Here is a 17,362-nt window from a genome sequence, read left to right as displayed (position 1 = left end):
TTAAGTACTCATGGACTGCTAAAGAACAAAATGCTTTTGACAAGCTCAAAGAGAATCTTACCTCCCAACCAGTCTTTATGCTTCCGGATCTCTCAAAGCCATTTGAGGTCCAATAAGATGCTTGTGGTGATTGCCTTGGAGCAGTTTTGCTTCAAGAAGGGCATGACATAGCATATGAGAGCCGAAGGCTCAATGCCGATGAAAGTGTCTTGGGCATATATGAAAAAGATCTTTTAGCTATTCTATATGTCCTACGCACATGGAAGCACTATTTCTTTGGGGTTCCATTCATCCTACGAATGGATCACAAAGCCTCAAGAACTCTTGATGCAAACCAAGCTTTCCGAAACACAAACGAGGTGGGAAAATTTTCTTTTGAAATTTAAATTTCATATTGCTCACATTGCTGGCAAGCACAATCAAGTGGTCGATGCACTTTCACAACAGCCAAGGGTAAATGTGGAGTCTATATCAACTCACAATGATCTATCTTTTATGATAGATGAATATGCTACTGACCAAGACTTTAAGTAGGTAATTACAGCTTTTGCATTAGGGAAGGAAAATAGAACCATTCACCTTGAAGGATGGTTATCTTGCAAACGACAATAGGCTATGTGTTACTCACCAATACAATAAGAAATCCATGTACGAATCCCATGCTTCTCCTTATGTGGGGAAAAGAGGGATTTCATAATCTACTCTTCGAGGAGTAGAAATGTATTTTTGTTGGTCTACCATAAGAAGTAAACATACAAGAGTACGTTTCAAATGTGTGGTGTATCAAAAATTGAAATTTGATCTAGGGAAGCAACTTGGATTGTTTCAGTCGACAGCGTTAGTAAGAAAACACACTCTATGCCTTTCAAAAAGACTATTAAGGCGCATCAAATGGCAACCCTCTTTACATCTCAAATTTTCAAGTATCATGGCTTGCCAACATCGATAGTGTCAGACAAAGATCCTAAAATGACTAGTAATTTCTAGAAGGGTCTCTTTGAGAATCTAGGAAGTAGAGTAAATTTCTCTTTCAACCTATCATCCACAAACGGATGACCAAAGTGAAATAACTAATCTAACGATTCTTGAATCTACTAAAAACCTATGTCATGGAAGTAGATCAATGTTCTCAATGAAAGAAGTACCTATCTCTTATAGAGTATGCGTACAATGACATTGTACATACTTCTATGGGGAAATCACCTTTCGAGGTTAAAGAGGGAAGATGCACTACTTAAAGTATATGGGAAGATCTTCGCTGTTGATGAATATAAACGAGACTTACAAGAATCTTTTCCAAAGATTAAAAAGGTTATATCCATCTCATAGAAAAGGCAAAAAGGGTTGTGCTAATAATCACAAAAGAGCCTTAGCCTTTAAGGAATATGATTGGGTCTTGCTAAAGTCTCTCAAGGCTCATCTAAGGCATACTACGGGAAAAAATCCTACGGGCCACCAAGAGTATTATGATAAACTAGCAAAAGGATACTATGGTCCTTTCTTTTTAAATTCTTAAGCCAATCAATGATATGGCTTATTAGTTAAATTTACCCTACCATTGGCTCATTCACAATGCTAACCATGTGATCCTACTCAAGCCTTACGAAGGAGAGCCACCAAAAGAACCAATAATGGAGGACCCGCCAGAGATTGAAGATCAAGAAGAGGTGTTGCAGCCCGAATCGATTCTTCGACACGAAGACAAGTTACTAAGAAACGGTAACGATATCCAACGATATCTTGTTAAGTTTAAGAATTATCCTTTTAACACTAGAATGGTAACTTAACAGGACATAAAAGTGTCCTTTCAGGGTTTTGGGAAAAAATTCCAAAACCATAGTAGATCCACTCATTTTGAAAAAGCTATTCATGAGCTTATAGCTCAATAACTACTACATATGGAAAAAATGAGAAACTTGTAATTTTTCTCATCCCTTGGTCACTACAAGCCTCCAAAGTTGATGGACCAATGCATTTTGCCCAAAACAACAATTTCTTATGGTTGATTGCATATAAATAAGAGTGGAAATTTTTGTAGGACATGAGATAAAATGCCCCGTTAACTTCAATGGGTTGGTGACCAAAACATATGGTTGCTTTTACCTCAGTATTTTTTTTTTGGGCAAAAAAATAGGTACAAAAAAGTTGCACTTTTGCCATTCTGCGGACCTATCATCAAAGTTTCTATAGTCACGCTCAATACAGATACTATATACATATTTTCTTAGTTCCCTTTGGGCCTCTGGATTCAAAAGGAGCCATGGAGCATGTCAAAAGGATAATGGATCTCTTACAATTGGAACCTTGGGGGCAATGATAAAGTGCTAAATACAGCAAACATGAAAAAAATGGGTTTAGCATTATGACCTCTAGAAACCCATAGAAACTACTCAATATCTAGCCAAGTTTGTAGTCTATGATTAGATATGGTCACTACCTACAAAATACACACACTTGGCCTAAGAAACTTATAGAAATATTGAGAAAGTTATACTTGCTACTCTAAAATGTATCGTACTCTTCAGCAATCAAAAAACTCAATCATCATCATATACTATGCTATATAGAATATTAGGTCCCCCAAAACTCAAGGAAGATTAGATTTATGTTATACATTACACTTGCACAATTAAAATTGAATTTGGATATCAAGAAAGCCACCAAAAAAATCATAAAAGTGCTAATTTTGGCCAAAAAACAGGATTATGCAATTCTTGTAAATTGGTCACAACTTTCAATTTTAACACTTAGCTCTCCCTACAAGCATCAAAACATGTTGAGAACTATGAAGGCCTAACCGCTAGCCATCTAAACCTCACAAACATGAAGTTTAGAGTGGTATAGTTACCAAAAATTGAAAAAAAACCAAACACAAGACCCGTTTTTTCACACAGTTTAGGTTCAAAAATGTTGTGCAAGAGTAAGGTTAATGGTGAGATCGATACTCAAAAAAAAATGCTAAGTTTTTTTCAACTCATAAGGAAACTTTGTGGATATATAGCACCTAGAAATTCATTTTCGTACTCTTCAAATAATTCAAGCAAAATGGTCACTTAACAGGACACAAAAGTGTCCTGTTACCATTCTAGTGTTAAAGATGCTAGAAGGATTCAAGGAGCCTAGCTTAAGGATAATATGAACTTTGTCAATGCTTACAATGCTACACTAGAGTAAGCAAATGAAAATGTATTTTAAACGAACAATGTTTTTGTCTTATAAGATTCATTCTCTTTCTTTTATTGTGCATAAAATTTAAGAAGTATACTTGCTTAGGATCATGTTTGTGGTGACGACATCTCCCAAACACCAAGTAGAACTTGTCACTCTACTTTGGAAGTATGATATGGACTAAAGAGCATACATGCTTGCGGCAGCTAAGTTTCCCGAGCACCAACTGGATTAGTCATGCATTCTGGAATGATGTCGTAGAATAATAAGGAATCCTCTACCCGCTAAGAAACATGGACTAATGACTACGCTTTATCTTCTCTACCTCATACTCGAGAACGACTATGATTTCAAGAGAGAGGTAATGTCATAAAATATAATATCTAACTTTACCAAATATGTTTTCATATTAAACTGATCATTTAATATGGGAAGATAAAATGGGAACAAGAGTTAGGATATAGATATGTGCTTCTAGACCCATCTCAACAGGGGACCAAAAGGAGAAATGGTTGCATCTCAATAGGGGTCCAAAAGGAGATGGTCTACCAAAGAGCAATGTGAAATAAGTGCTTCTAGATTTACCTTTGCAAGGGACCAAGAGGAGAAAAATTTACATCTCAATAGGGGTCCAAAAGGAGGTAGTTTATCAAAGAGCAATGTGCATCTAGTGGAGCTTAAAATACATAAGGGTTAACTTCATTAACGACCTTCAAAAGTTAGCATTAAAAAGTCCTTTGACCTTAGGCAAGATAGGGCTGATTTTGAGGTGGGAATCCTACCCAAGCATGAGGTGCTTGTCGGCTTGCTAACTAAAGTGTTTAAAGTGTTTGTGGGAACCTTGCCCAAAGCTCGAGGTGATTTTTATGCTTAAATGACTAAGGTTCTTGAAGTTTTCAATTCAAAGATAAACTCTCAAAAGGCATAAAAAGTTTCCATGCTTTATTGACTAAGTGCTTTATTGACTAAGTGTTTGAAGTATTCAATTCAAACCAAATGACTTAATAAGCATAAAAGACACATGTTCAAATGATCCTCCACATGTGTCCGTCATGATGTGCTTGAATCCTATTGGATAGGTTTTAAAGGGGTTCAATGAGAATTTAAATACATAAAAATAAATAATTAAGTTCTTTCTCTCAAACAGGAAAAAGAGGATACATGTCCAAATAAAATAATTAAATAACATGAGAGAGAGAGAGAGAGAGAGAGAGAGAGAGAGAGAGAGAGAGGTGTGGACCAAGCATGAGAGGGGGGTATACTCTCCCCCCCTCACACACACACACACACACACACACACACACACACACACACACACACACACACATTCTCTCATTGTGTGAAGTGCAAAGTGCAAGAGCTCCATGTCCTTCTCCAAGCTTGTTAAGAAGTGGAGAGCCTACACCAACACTTTTGGCTATGGAATGAAAATCCAACCAAGAGACATCCATTATGGAACGATGTCGTAGGGTAGGATAGGAATTCTCTACCCGCTAGAAAAAGAACTAATGAATAAATGATAAAATAAAAATACTATGGGATCCTAAACTGGTAGGTGTGAACTAAGCAGCCAACTGGGATAGCTAAATCACAAGAGATCCAACATCGATCGCCGCTGGCGGATCTCATCAATCTCCTCCATGGTCAGCACTCTGACCGGACCGTGCATGTCAGGCCAAAGTGATCCGAATCCTCTGATGTAGCCTTTGTGGGTGTTGTGTAGTCCTTCGCAGTCGTGGACGTCTGGATCTCCCCAACTCAGTCGCTCGGTCGATCAGTGTGCCTATGGTGTGAGGCGAAAAGATCTGCTGTGGTAGTAGCTCTTTCGGGTGCCCAATGTCTGCTCTAAAGAAGCCTCTGATGTGTCTCTGAGACTCGCTAGCCTCTCCTCTCATCAGACTCTCTCTGTGTCTGCGTAGCTGGAGCAGAAACAAACCACCCATCTCTGATCCTCGTACCTCATGACTTTGGAGAGTGGTCCAAAGCCCTCTCTGAACAAGCAATGGAAGCGGCCTCATATCTCGTAGTAGACGGGACAGTGGCATGTGTAGTGCAACTATGTCTCGGGCTCCATGTCACCCATGGCATGTCCTAGCCTCTGCTGGTACTCCACTGTATCGATCTATAGCTGGTGTGTGAAGATGTGCGTATCTGGCCAATAGCACACCGTATCCCATGAGACAAGTGGGTGTCCATGTATCTGGGCCTCGTCACAAAGCCGTCCTCTGTAAGCTGGAGAAGATGCTCTTTGTAGAAAGCCATCTTCGTGCCCAGCTCCTGTGTTGATTGTATCCATGTCCTCCTGTTGTCTAGCTGAGTTAGGTCCGGGCGGATGAGCGTGGTGATCTTGGACTATGTTAGAGTCAGAGAGGGTGCATCTACTGAGTACTAGAAGGGAGTCAATCTGTCTATGCTGAACCCATGCGCCTAAAACCATGATGTCATCTCCCCATACCAACATGATGTGTCTCCCTGCTCATGGCTAACTGTCGAGAGGACTCAAGTGCAAGGCGGGTGTATCTGTCTCTGAGAAGTTCCCACATGAGGTGTATGAAGGAGAAAGGACTTGTGAGCGCCTCAACCACTAGTAAGGGGGCAGCTAGCTCTGCTCGGATAATGGCACGTGGTACTGAAGCCTTGGCTCTAATAAGCCGCGAGTTTGCGCATGACGCTAGCAACGACTAGCTTGTCCTCATGTGAATAGAAGGCATGTGGTTGCTGGTTGCAAACAAGTGCGCAATCTAACTCCATGTGAACTGGCTCTTATTGACACACACCCACACACGTGACATACCCATGAGGAGAAGTTTTAACGTCGTAGGAACAATCCCGGAGAGAGAGAGAGCAAGTTATTTAATCTTTAGTATAGGAAACGCAGATATATATAGAGACGACCGAAGCATCTTGTCCACGAACAAATGGTTGCAAATGCACCAGTTGGCAGGAGCCTGAGCTATACACACCATTGCTGTCGCTCCAGTCAATGGGGTCCGCCCTTTTTCTACTCCGTCTTTTATCATCACAACAGTAATTACCATCTGTCCGCCCTTCCTAAATGACAATCGATGATGATGTTGAAGAGAGAGAGAGAGAGAGAGAGAGAGAGAGAGACACAGAGAGAGAGAGATCCATGGTCAATGATTGCTGGGTAGTTAACACTGCAAATTTGATGATCTGAAATAGAAGAGGGGGCCAAGCCGACATACATACATACAGAGAGAGAGAGAGAGAGAGAGAGAGAGAGAGAGAGAGAGAGAGAGAGATGATGATGGACAGACGTTGGATCGTCTGTTGATGTGTGTAAGAGAGTATCTTGTGCCACTCGCAAAGACGCAGAGACCATCATGTCTTCCGCTTCTGAGCATGCCAGCGGCCTGGATCTCATGGACAACAGCTCGGAGCAGGGGCTGCAGGCGCTGCAAGCAGTATCGAGAAAGAAGAGAAATCTACCTGGAACTCCAGGTAATTAAGCCATTTGCATGTCTTCATGTTTGCTACTGTCTGTGCAAGCGCGCCGGCCATGCACCATGCTTGTAATTTGTGGCTCTAGAGGCTCATGAAACGCGGGTAATCTTTGATCTGGTGTGTTGTGTGCTGCTTTATACGCTATGGAGTTGCCATATCATAGCGGCAATGTGCTGCTGCATAACTTCCCTTGGCAATAATTAGGGCTTCAGCTTCTGCAGGGTCCTTGATATTGTTGTAGTGTGAAGAATAGACTTAACCCTTAGATTGGGGATCGATTATAGCATTTTGTTGATAACTATTCATCTCCGTTTGCTTCTCTCTCTCTCTTATATTAACACACACACACACACACACACACACACACACACACACACAGTCACTTTTATAGTCGTATATGTTATCCCTGATTGCTCTACAGCATATGTGTTGGGTTTGTATAAAGGGATTTTTCTCGCTTTGTTGAGGTTGTGTGGGCAGCCCTTAATTATGGGCTGACTGCATTGTAAAAATTCATATTAAATGCAATACGCTGAATTTGCAGACCCTGATGCAGAGGTGATTGCTCTGTCACCAAGGACTTTAATGGCAACTAACCGTTTCGTCTGTGAAGTATGTGGCAAAGGGTTTCAACGGGATCAAAATTTGCAGCTTCATAGAAGAGGGCACAATCTGCCATGGAGGCTGAAACAAAGGGAGGAGCAAGAGATCAAAAAGAGAGTTTATGTTTGCCCTGAGGTTTCGTGTGTCCATCATGACCCATCAAGAGCGCTTGGAGATCTAACAGGAATTAAGAAGCATTTCTTTCGAAAGCACGGGGATAAGAAATGGAAGTGTGAGAAATGCTCAAAAAGATATGCTGTGCAATCAGATTGGAAAGCCCATCAGAAAATCTGCGGAACACGGGAATATCGATGTGATTGCGGCACGCTGTTTTCAAGGTTGGTAACGCCGTTGCACAAAGAGGAGGTCTCCTCTTTGTAGCTGTTCTTTCATTCAATATTAGGACTTTTTTTCCGAGCGATAGTGCCTACATGGGACTACGGAATGTGAACATTATCACAGAAATGGGAGAGAACTTACCTTTACTTGATGCCTCTTCTTGGCTCGCAAGGAGACCTAATCGAGGCCTTTGAGGCTAAGGCTAATCACAGGCCTTAAGAGGCCAAGGTCTCTGGTGACTCATGAGTTGTGATGCAGGGATAGGTCTTCAGTTATGCTACAGGGCCAATCGTTACGGCCCCAGAGGTCAGCAGCAACTGGCACCAATCATAGATTTTAGCCAGTGTTATAAATCCCTAGGCATTGGGACTATAACCGAACCTTCGATTGAAACATCTGCAGTGGGCTTACTGAGGAGAGCTGTTTAGGGTGGGTACAACTATGCATGCTCACCATGATCTTTTGGAGGCATAACAGTTACTGGAATATGCTGCGGGTGCGCATCTTAATGTAAGGGTAGAGTACATCTATTTCTCTCTAAGCTGTTGAGTGCATGCATATGGTGGATGTATCCTTAGCTGCCACATGGTGCTAACTGCTTGTAAGAAAGTGTTTGTATTAATTAAAAGCTAAAGAGATAGTATAGGCACATGAGTAGCTTCAATGTGCATGTTTCTTTATAAGCTGCCTTTTTAAATAATCTTTGCATACAAGAGGTGCCCTACACCTATTGGTCCATGTGGCTATTATTATCTTCTCATTAGACCACCACCAACTAATTGTACCACCTCACTTTTCTCTAATCCTCCTGTAGAGGTCTTTCCCATACTAAGTAGGTGGGACATAGCCGCTCCGAGCTTTGGAGTGTCAACTATGTCCCTAATACATAGCCGGTGAGCAAAGTTTAGCTTTTCCCTTCGTAGTAAGACGGCTGCAGAAGTGATATCACGAGCTCCTCAAAGAGTCTGCTGGCGAAAGCATACCATGTTGTGTTGATCATTTGATCAAGCAGGAAGACCTCACACAGAAGTTTACTGTTGGTTGGTAACTCGGTTATATTCGAAAATACTAATTGTGCAAAGCTAATGAGAGTCTTACTGACAGCAACATAGTAATACTGGACCGACATTGTCAGACAGGCTTAGTAACTCAGTTATAGTCAAAAATATTAATTATGCAAAGCAAATGAGAGTGACAGTAACATAGTAATACTGCACCGACGTTATCAGACAGGCTTAGTAAGAGTGTCGTTGTTGGAAGTAGCCATATTTTTAATCCCTTACATGATGCTTTTATAAATTTTAGGATTTTAAACATGTTAAAAAATGTAGTGGAAGTGTGTTATTTTATTACCAGTCTTGATCCAATAATGAGGGGATTACTGACTCGTTGCATGATTTGGCATGTAGAAGGGATAGCTTCATCACCCATCGGGCTTTTTGTGATGCCTTAGCGGAGGAGACTGTGAAGGTATCGGCAAGTGCCCAAGTCGTTGAAAACCAGGAATTCAGTGAACCTGATGGAAATAGAGCGGCAACGGCTATGCCAAGTGGCACTGAAGCTTCTTCTTCTTCCTATTCCGCCTCCACACCTTCGACAAGAGAAAGCTCAAGGCTTAGATCAGGAATTGAGGAGGGTGGCATGGAGTCACTTTCTTCAAAACAGGAAAGTGAGCCAGCTAAGGCTTTTAGATCAGGGGGCTATGCAAGGGCACTGAAGCTTCTTCTTCTTCCTATTCCGCCTCCACACCTTCGACAAGAGAAAGCTCAAGGCTTAGATCAGGAATTGAGGAGGGTGGCATGGAGTCACTTTCTTCAAAACAGGAAAGTGAGCCAGCTAAGGCTTTTAGATCAGGGAAAGGTCCTGCACTATCGCTTCGCTTGGGGACAGGCCCTGGACCGGGTCCCCCAAGCCTATCCATGCAAACGATCGGATCCTTTCCTCATGCAGACAACAGGCTGTCAATGACAAGTAAAGATAGCGTTGCAGGCTCTGGTTTTGATGAAGCAATGCATTGGCCATCATCTTCAAGTAGTCTAGGTATGTTTGCGAGTATGCTAGAGTCACCAAATCCCGATGCTGAACCATGGAAAGAGCATTCTTCAACCGTAAGTGCCACAGACACATGGCCCCCGCAATCTTTGGTGGGAGAGCTAGGAAGCAACAGTGTGGCTGGGATATGGACGTCGACCATGGATCACTCGTTTAAGAACTCGGGCCTCTCCCAGTTTGCTCCTCCTTCCTCTGGCATTAATATGTCGAGCTTAAGTGTTTTTGGAAATGGGTACTTGCCTACCAGACCCTCTTCCTACCATCCAGCGCGACATACAGTAAGTGCCCAATTGCCTGCTACAGCATTGCTTCAAAAAGCTGCATTAATGGGGGCAACATCAAGCACTTCCTCTTCTCTATTCCATAGTTTTGGAGGAGATTCTAGACTTGTGGCCTCCAAAGAAGCACAAAGAGAGCCATTTTTGGGCTTCAGCAATAGCTTGTCAAGCTCTAATTGGCCAATGTCATCAAGTGAGAACCATTTATTGCAGGGTCATGCCACACATAATGGGCATGGCTATGGTGAGCGAGCGGAAGGTTCTCTGTATCCAGCATTGTACAATGGGCAAGGGACGGTTCAAGAGTTCTTGAATTCCTTGTGCAGTGGAGAGGCCTCAGTATTTCAAGCGAGGGCTAGTGATAAGCTGTCGATGGTCTCGAGCTCTACGGACGGAGACAATAGGGACTATCGCTTGATGGGGCTTTCTAATCAATTTCTCAAAGGGTCTATGTGCCAAGTGGATGGCTCCACATTGGCTGGGCTTGGCAGTTCAACACAAGCTGAGAAGCTGGAGGGAAGCCGAACTACCCTGGATTTTCTAGGTGTTGGCGGAATGGATCAGAGAACGGCTATGGGCATGGCACGAACCCTGTCACAAAGAGAAATTGCTAGTATTACAACATTGAGCGCTGGTATCAAGGGGGAGTCTGCTACTGCAGGTAAAAGCAATATGGCTGGCTAGAACACAACACAACTTTTCGGTCCTTGTGAGGCGAACAGCAGCCGTTGTATGTTGTACATCATTTGTTTTACATTGTAGAACATTACATTACATAGGAATCAGAGCTATTGCAATTCTGATATTACTCAAGGGATTGTAATCCAGGAGTGGTTTTGATGGCAGTAAAGGAAACTTCTGTACTACTGTGGATGATGGGTTTGGGTATATTTTGTTGCAATAGATTTTAAAGAAATTTTAGCTTCTTTGAGCCATGGCTGTTTGATTGTATGTTGTATACCTTTTAAACGCAATGGGGAAGGCCTCATCACTGGAGGAACTACTGTTGTCTCATCACGAAAGCGAGTGTAATTGCAAGTCCACAGACAGTAATATCTAAACTTGTGAAAAACCCACGTGTGTGTGTGTGAGAGAGAGAGAGAGAGAGAGAGAGAGAGAGATCTCCACTCCTCCATATATTTTTGTTTTATTTTTTGCAAAGGTGGTATATTTTTAAAGAGGTTAAAATGTTTCAATGTTGAAGAATAGTCCATGGATGGGGGCCCCTGTTATTAGCAAGTTAAACTTTTAGTTTTGTGATTGGTTAAGAAATGTATGACAAGACATGAGTTATCGTTGTCAATTTTATGAAATTTCCCAAAGTGACGCTTATTTGTGTACGCACACATCATTACCAAATCTACTAATTGTAGTGCTTATCATGTCAGACCTCTCAATTAAACACTTGTCCGATACCTCCCGATCAAACACATAGCCCCCGCCCCGCCCCGCCCCGCCCCACCCACTAAAGGGCACGGGAGGAAAGAGATGGCATCCGCGGTGGGGGTCCAAAGGGGGAATCTCGAGATGAATGGATGGCGAAAAAAAATGGACACCGATCGTAAGCACAGGGGCTCGAACCCAAGCGACCATCATGAGAGCCCAATCCACTAATCGCTACGCCCGTGACGGCCATGTGAACATGTGGGCAAACCATAAAATCATAAATAAACTTGGAAAGTCTCCCCCTAGTCCAAGTTTACTATATTTTGTCCTAGTTTACCCCCGAAATCAAGGGTTACGTGCGTTTTGATCCCCTCGTCATAGTGTCGTCGTCGTAGATCCCAACGCTGGAGTTTCATTAAACCTCCCGTGCCCTTTAGTGCTGAGCCCCCCCCCCCCCCCAAAAGGGGTGCATCTCTCTCTCTCTCTCTCTCTCTCTCTCTCTCTCTCTCTCTCTCTCTCAATCAATTAAAGAATAGTGCAGATCCTCTCCGCTCGCTTCAACAATCTCATATAGTCAAAGATACCAAGGTATGGTTTTCCAAAGAGCTTCCTCTCCTACAACTAAAAAACAAAACGCGAGAACTCAAGAAGGTAATCGAGGCTCGTGCAAGAGATAAGTGGGCGGTTTGCCGTGGCGGACGGGCTATCATTCAAGAGTTTCGAACTCCTAAAACTATGAGCACTACATCGGGCAAGCCTCCCTGGTCTATGCTTTTCTTAAGGTTGTTTCGCCAAATCTCATGTATCACCCAATTTTGTAGACCTTCAAGTCTCCCAGGGAATAGTCTGTTTGTACCACTTTGGGTTATTTGTGACCTCCATGGACGATAATAGATCTATCTATCTATCTATCTCTCTCTCGCTCACTCTCAACGTTGCTTTTAAAAATGACAATGGTAGGAAGGCTGTTTAGCTTAACATCTCTAACCTCGCCCCCCACTTGTGATCTTTTTTTTGGTGAAAAAACTGAATGTATTAAAAGGAGGGAAAAAATTACAAATACCCCTTGGTAGAAATTCTAGCTAATAGAGAAATCTAATAGAATATACATCAAATGGTAAAAAAAAAGAGAAATATCTTAGGATAGATACATTCTAGTGGGTTGATAAATGAGAGAATGACAACTTTCCATCTTTGCCATCTAAGAGTTCTTTGAAGGTCCTTTACTTTCATAACTTTAGCTTCAAAAATGCAACCATAAATTTCCTTCATGGCTCTAATCAATCTGATGGACAATGGTAAAGCAACAAGAGAGAGAGATCTCTCATAAATCTAAATATGAGGATGAGTTCTTCGGCAGCGAGAAATTTACCCACTTTTGACCTTATTGTCGTCATAGTTTTATCATCAAGCCTCTCTCTCTCTCTCTCTCTCTCTCTCTCTCTCTCTCTCGGTTGCTTACCCAAGCGCAAAATAAAAACATTGACCAACAAATTCATGCTGATTTTGTTTTTGCAGAACAACTATATGTGCCCTACATGTATTTACATAGTGTCAAGTTAGCCGCCAATTATCAAGATTACATAACCAATGCATATTGGACGAGATGCATCTCATGCGAATATGCATGAGCGACCATATGTAAAAGTGGCAAAACAACGAAGGAATTAGGTAGACGTGCCCATCGACACATCTTCATCCACCACCTCTGTGCTTGATCCAATCCGTTAATTTAGTGTAGAAAAAGGCTCCACAACGTTTTTATGCAAGGTGGAAGCCTTACCTCTAAGTACATCCTTGTAAGAATGCTTCACTTTTTTTCCATGTGTCAATCAACGTGTAATTATCATTACACGGGAGTTGCTTAAACGATAGATTCTTATTGGCATTAGCACGTGGAACATAATTGTGAGAGGAGGGTGAAGTGCAAATCTTAACTGTTTTTAAAGGCACCACCCATGCACTAGAATCACTGAACCAAACATTCTTACCTTTCACAACATTGCCATTACTACGAATAGTAGACTGAGGAGGCTTGGTTTTCCCTTTTTCCACATTGGGAGTCACATTACCAATGGAAACTCCATTTTTCTTAGCCTCATAGATAGGTTTGCTTGTAGGGATAGGAGAAAATGAAGGAACTGCTAAAGGAGGGGGTTGCAAGACGGGTTCAGGACATTCAGATTGCATGTGTCCAAATTTACCACACTTGAAACAGGAATTTGCAAACTTGCCCCATTTGATTTAGAAGGGGCGCTTGCCCACCTATGGATCACTCCATTCAACCATAATCCCTTCGCGGGTAGGTTTATCAATATCCTAAAAAATGCGGAACCTGTTGGTGTTATCATCCAATTTTGGGAGACGAATCACCTTCCCAAGTTGTGCAACCAACAATGGTAGAAAGACTCTCCACGTGCAAGGGAAATCAAGAATTTTGACCCACACTGGACATTTATAAAGAATAAGACTTTTATAATCTTTTGTCAGTGCCCACAACAGAACATGGATCATTTGTGTGCTAAGAAAGAGTGGAGACATCTCTAGCAAAATAATTCTAGCTTAGTATCCAACAAGGGGACTTCATAAAATCCACGAGCTCCAAAGTAAATGCCACCAATGGTCTAACATTTGAGAAGAAAATTGACCCACTGTCTGACATCTACAAGAGGATTGCATTCATAGCATATTGCGCAACCTCTTCCATGTGGTCCTATATGGGAATACGCATCTCAAAAACATGTGCCTGACCATTCCAGGTTTTTTGAGCCTCCTCAAAGTTTTTATACAAACAAGTTTTGATCTCAAAGGTGGTCTTTGAGGAATTTCCCATTGCTTTTTGACGCTTAAATTTCCCACTTTTGATCTCAAAAGTGGCCTTTGAGGAATTTCCCATTGCTTTTTGATGCTTGAATACACACAAGATTTTCTCATATAGCAAGAAGGCTCAACAAAGAGAAGATTCCTAGAGAAATGTGCATTGCAAGGAAATTTGTCTTTTTTTTTGTTTTTTTAATAAATGACTTCTAGCTCTGTACATGAACCATAGAAATATATACATAAAATCCAAAGAGGCATACATCTAACCAACACTGCACATGGACCTCATTGCAACCTATCGAGATCCTTCTTTAAGAAGTTCTTGGATAAATTGGAGTCTAGTGCTCAAATAAACCCCAAACTGTTTGTGCACAAAAACACTAGATAAAGGTTACGAACTGAGGCTGCTAATGATGAGAGAGGTGAGAAGTGTTGGATTGAAACGCAGACAACCAACACACACACACACATACACACACACACACACATTGCTAGGGATAGTGTGTTAATTTCACTATACTAACACTGATGCTACTGGCACTGAGCTAGTTCTGGTACTTGTGCTACTTGTGTACTGGTATTGATGATGGTACTATATTATACTAGACTGATACTGGTGCCACATATGTATTGGTGCTAGTGCTACATGTGTATTGGTACTATAATGGATTGATATTGGTATTGTATTGCATTGAACTGGTACTCCTCCTACTTGTGTGATATACTAGTACTGTAACTGGTACTGTTTGTGTACAATATTATACTGGCATGGTACTGGTGCTAATGCTGATACTGATACTGATACTTCTTGTGTACTGGTACTGAACTCGTACTGGTACTAGTATTGTTTGTGCACTGTAATATACTGGACTGGTGTTACTTGTGTACTGGTACTGGTGGTACTTGTGGACTGATACTATACTGGTTTGGTATTGGTGATACTGGAACTGGTGAAAAAATAGGTTGACCCTTTACCCGGCTAGGATAGTGTAAGAATAGTATGTTAATTTTCTTGGGCATTATGAACTAGTACTATACTCTACTGGTACTTGTATTGTATTCTTATGGGATATACTGGTACTGGAACTGGTACTGTTTGTGTACAATATACTGGACTGATAATGGTGCTACTTGTGATACTGGTACTGGGACTACTTGTATACTGGTACTATATTGGTATTGGTACTAGTACAACCTGTGTACTTTAATATACTGGATTTGTGCTACTTGTGTACTGGTACTGGTGCTACTTGTGTACTAATACTGTACTGGTTCTGTTACCGGGATACTGGAATTAGTGAATCTGGAATTGGTGTAAATGTGGGTGGGCCTTTTGCCCAACTAGGATAGTGTAAGGATAATATGTTAAATTTCTTGGACATTATTTATTGGGGCTAATTGACCTAGGGAGTCCTGGGTGAAATATAGTAGGTAGTTTAGTAGTTGATATTTAACTTCATGGTAGCTCCCTCTTGATGGGTCCGCGCTATAGCACCCGTAAGTGCTATCTCATTCTCTCTCCTTAACTCTCTCCCTCTCTCTTCCCCTGTCTCTGTACCAGGCAAGGCTGCTATATACCTCTTACCTCTTGAAGATGGGCTCGCCATACTGCACTGGAGGAATGTGGCCACTTTCTCCAAACACTATAAAAGGTGAGCTTCCATGCTCACTTAGCATTGGTACTGTATGCTTCTATGGTATATGTGTGTACTCGAGAGTTGTTATTTGCACATTGGGATTGCGACGGTGTTACCCGCAAGAGGGGTGTTGTGTTAAAGTTGTCAGCTCTATGGCAAAAGTCAAGGATAAGCATGCTATTGTGGAGCTGATTGCTGTGACTCAATCTCAGGTGACCTATGGCATTGATATGGACTACTATCCGAACTAGTTGGTTGTGATATGATTCACTTGTTTTTATGGTTATATTGTTTATGCATATGCCGAAAAATACATGAATGGCAACTTCTAATGTATCATTTACGACACTGTTTTCCCACCTTACGGGTTTAGGAATGACTTTCAGTTTATGATTAACTTATCATTGGCATATATATGTGCATCCATTTTTCTGCCACTTAGAAATTTATTTTGAGGTTATGGATAACTAGCAATACATATCTACGGACTTTTTCATAGGCATGTTTTTAGAATAACTTTAAAACTTAAGGTGGTATCGTCTTGCAAACACGGGATAGATGTTGCCTTGAGTTGCTGTTTTTGCTAAAATATAATGACAAAATCTCTTGTCAATGGCCCTATATGATAGGGTTGACCCCGGGGGGGTTAACATACGGCTTGGTATAGTCTGTTATGGCTGACATGGCTGTTATGATACTAATGTTGTGCCTCTGAGTTTGGTATCAAGCTTACCATTACTCGGTTTCAATCTATATTGTTCTAGTGTTATGGATATAGAGCTTTAACATATGCTCACTTAGCCATGAATGGGTGGTTGTGTACATGGTTATGATTGATCGTGGATACAATGGTTATTCTACTGATGTGTGCTTATGGGGTTGGTACCGAGCTTACCATTCTTGCTCAAATACAGTCTATGTCAACTGAGTGTTATGTATATTGATCCTTTGTAAAAGTGCTCAACTTGGCCGAATATGTTTATTAATGGATGTGAACAGGGTTATGACTGATTGTGGCCGATTATGGTTAAGATAATGGTTATGAAAGGTTGAGGTTTATGGTAAATACAGTTATAAATGAGCTACTCATGAGGCTGTAAATGTATGTTTATTGGATCAAAGTTATGGACCATGGTGACTCACTTCCTAGCTTTTTGGAAAATGTGGAGCTATGGGATATCCCAACTATATGTTGTATGTTTTAGGGTAGTAGCATTCATACTACTACCTTACACATGTGGTTTCGGCTCCGTCTAGGGAAGCGTAGGACTTAATTACTAACATCTTTTTATGTTACAAGTGTCTCCAAAGTATAGATTGACTGCACGTATGAGCACTTCCACTGACCCTAAAAAAATAGCGGCAATTAATACCAAACTCTGTAAAGTCAAGAAAGATGTATATGTGGCCCACTTCGAGGCTAAATTGCCTCATAAAACTCTTCTCTGGCCTTATCGCATGAGAGCTTGCAAAGCTAAAGGGGCTCCAAATGTTTTTGTCCCTTGTAAAGGAAACCATCTGTGAATATAGGAGTAGCTTCACATTTCTTATTATTTATCTTTGAAAACATTTTAGTTGGGTGACATGTATAACATGTGGGATACCCATGCATCA

The 17,362-nt window shown here is 41.3% G+C and overlaps 2 protein-coding genes across 2 annotated transcripts; both read left to right on the top strand.

The window, feature by feature from the left end:
- Positions 1–6,129: 6,129 nt before the first annotated feature.
- LOC147453237 (zinc finger protein NUTCRACKER-like) lies at positions 6,130–9,164 on the top strand. Its single transcript, XM_086518686.1, has 4 exons — positions 6,130–6,630; positions 7,178–7,371; positions 7,505–7,574; positions 8,985–9,164. The coding sequence occupies exons 1-4, from the start codon at positions 6,513–6,515 to the stop codon at positions 9,026–9,028; spliced, it is 426 nt and encodes a 141-aa protein (XP_086374812.1). The 5' UTR covers positions 6,130–6,512; the 3' UTR covers positions 9,029–9,164.
- Positions 9,165–9,290: 126 nt separating this feature from the next.
- On the top strand, positions 9,291–10,836 carry LOC147453236 (uncharacterized). Its single transcript, XM_086518685.1, has one exon. It carries the CDS (start codon positions 9,375–9,377, stop codon positions 10,587–10,589), a length of 1,215 nt encoding a protein of 404 aa, XP_086374811.1. The 5' UTR covers positions 9,291–9,374; the 3' UTR covers positions 10,590–10,836.
- Positions 10,837–17,362: the final 6,526 nt, after the last annotated feature.

Source organism: Adiantum capillus-veneris, chromosome 8 (genome assembly GCF_014529385.1).
Source record: "Adiantum capillus-veneris isolate H3 chromosome 8, ASM1452938v2, whole genome shotgun sequence".
NCBI classification, from domain to species: Eukaryota; Viridiplantae; Streptophyta; class Polypodiopsida; order Polypodiales; family Pteridaceae; genus Adiantum; species Adiantum capillus-veneris.
This window is presented reverse-complemented; position numbering and strand designations above follow the sequence as displayed.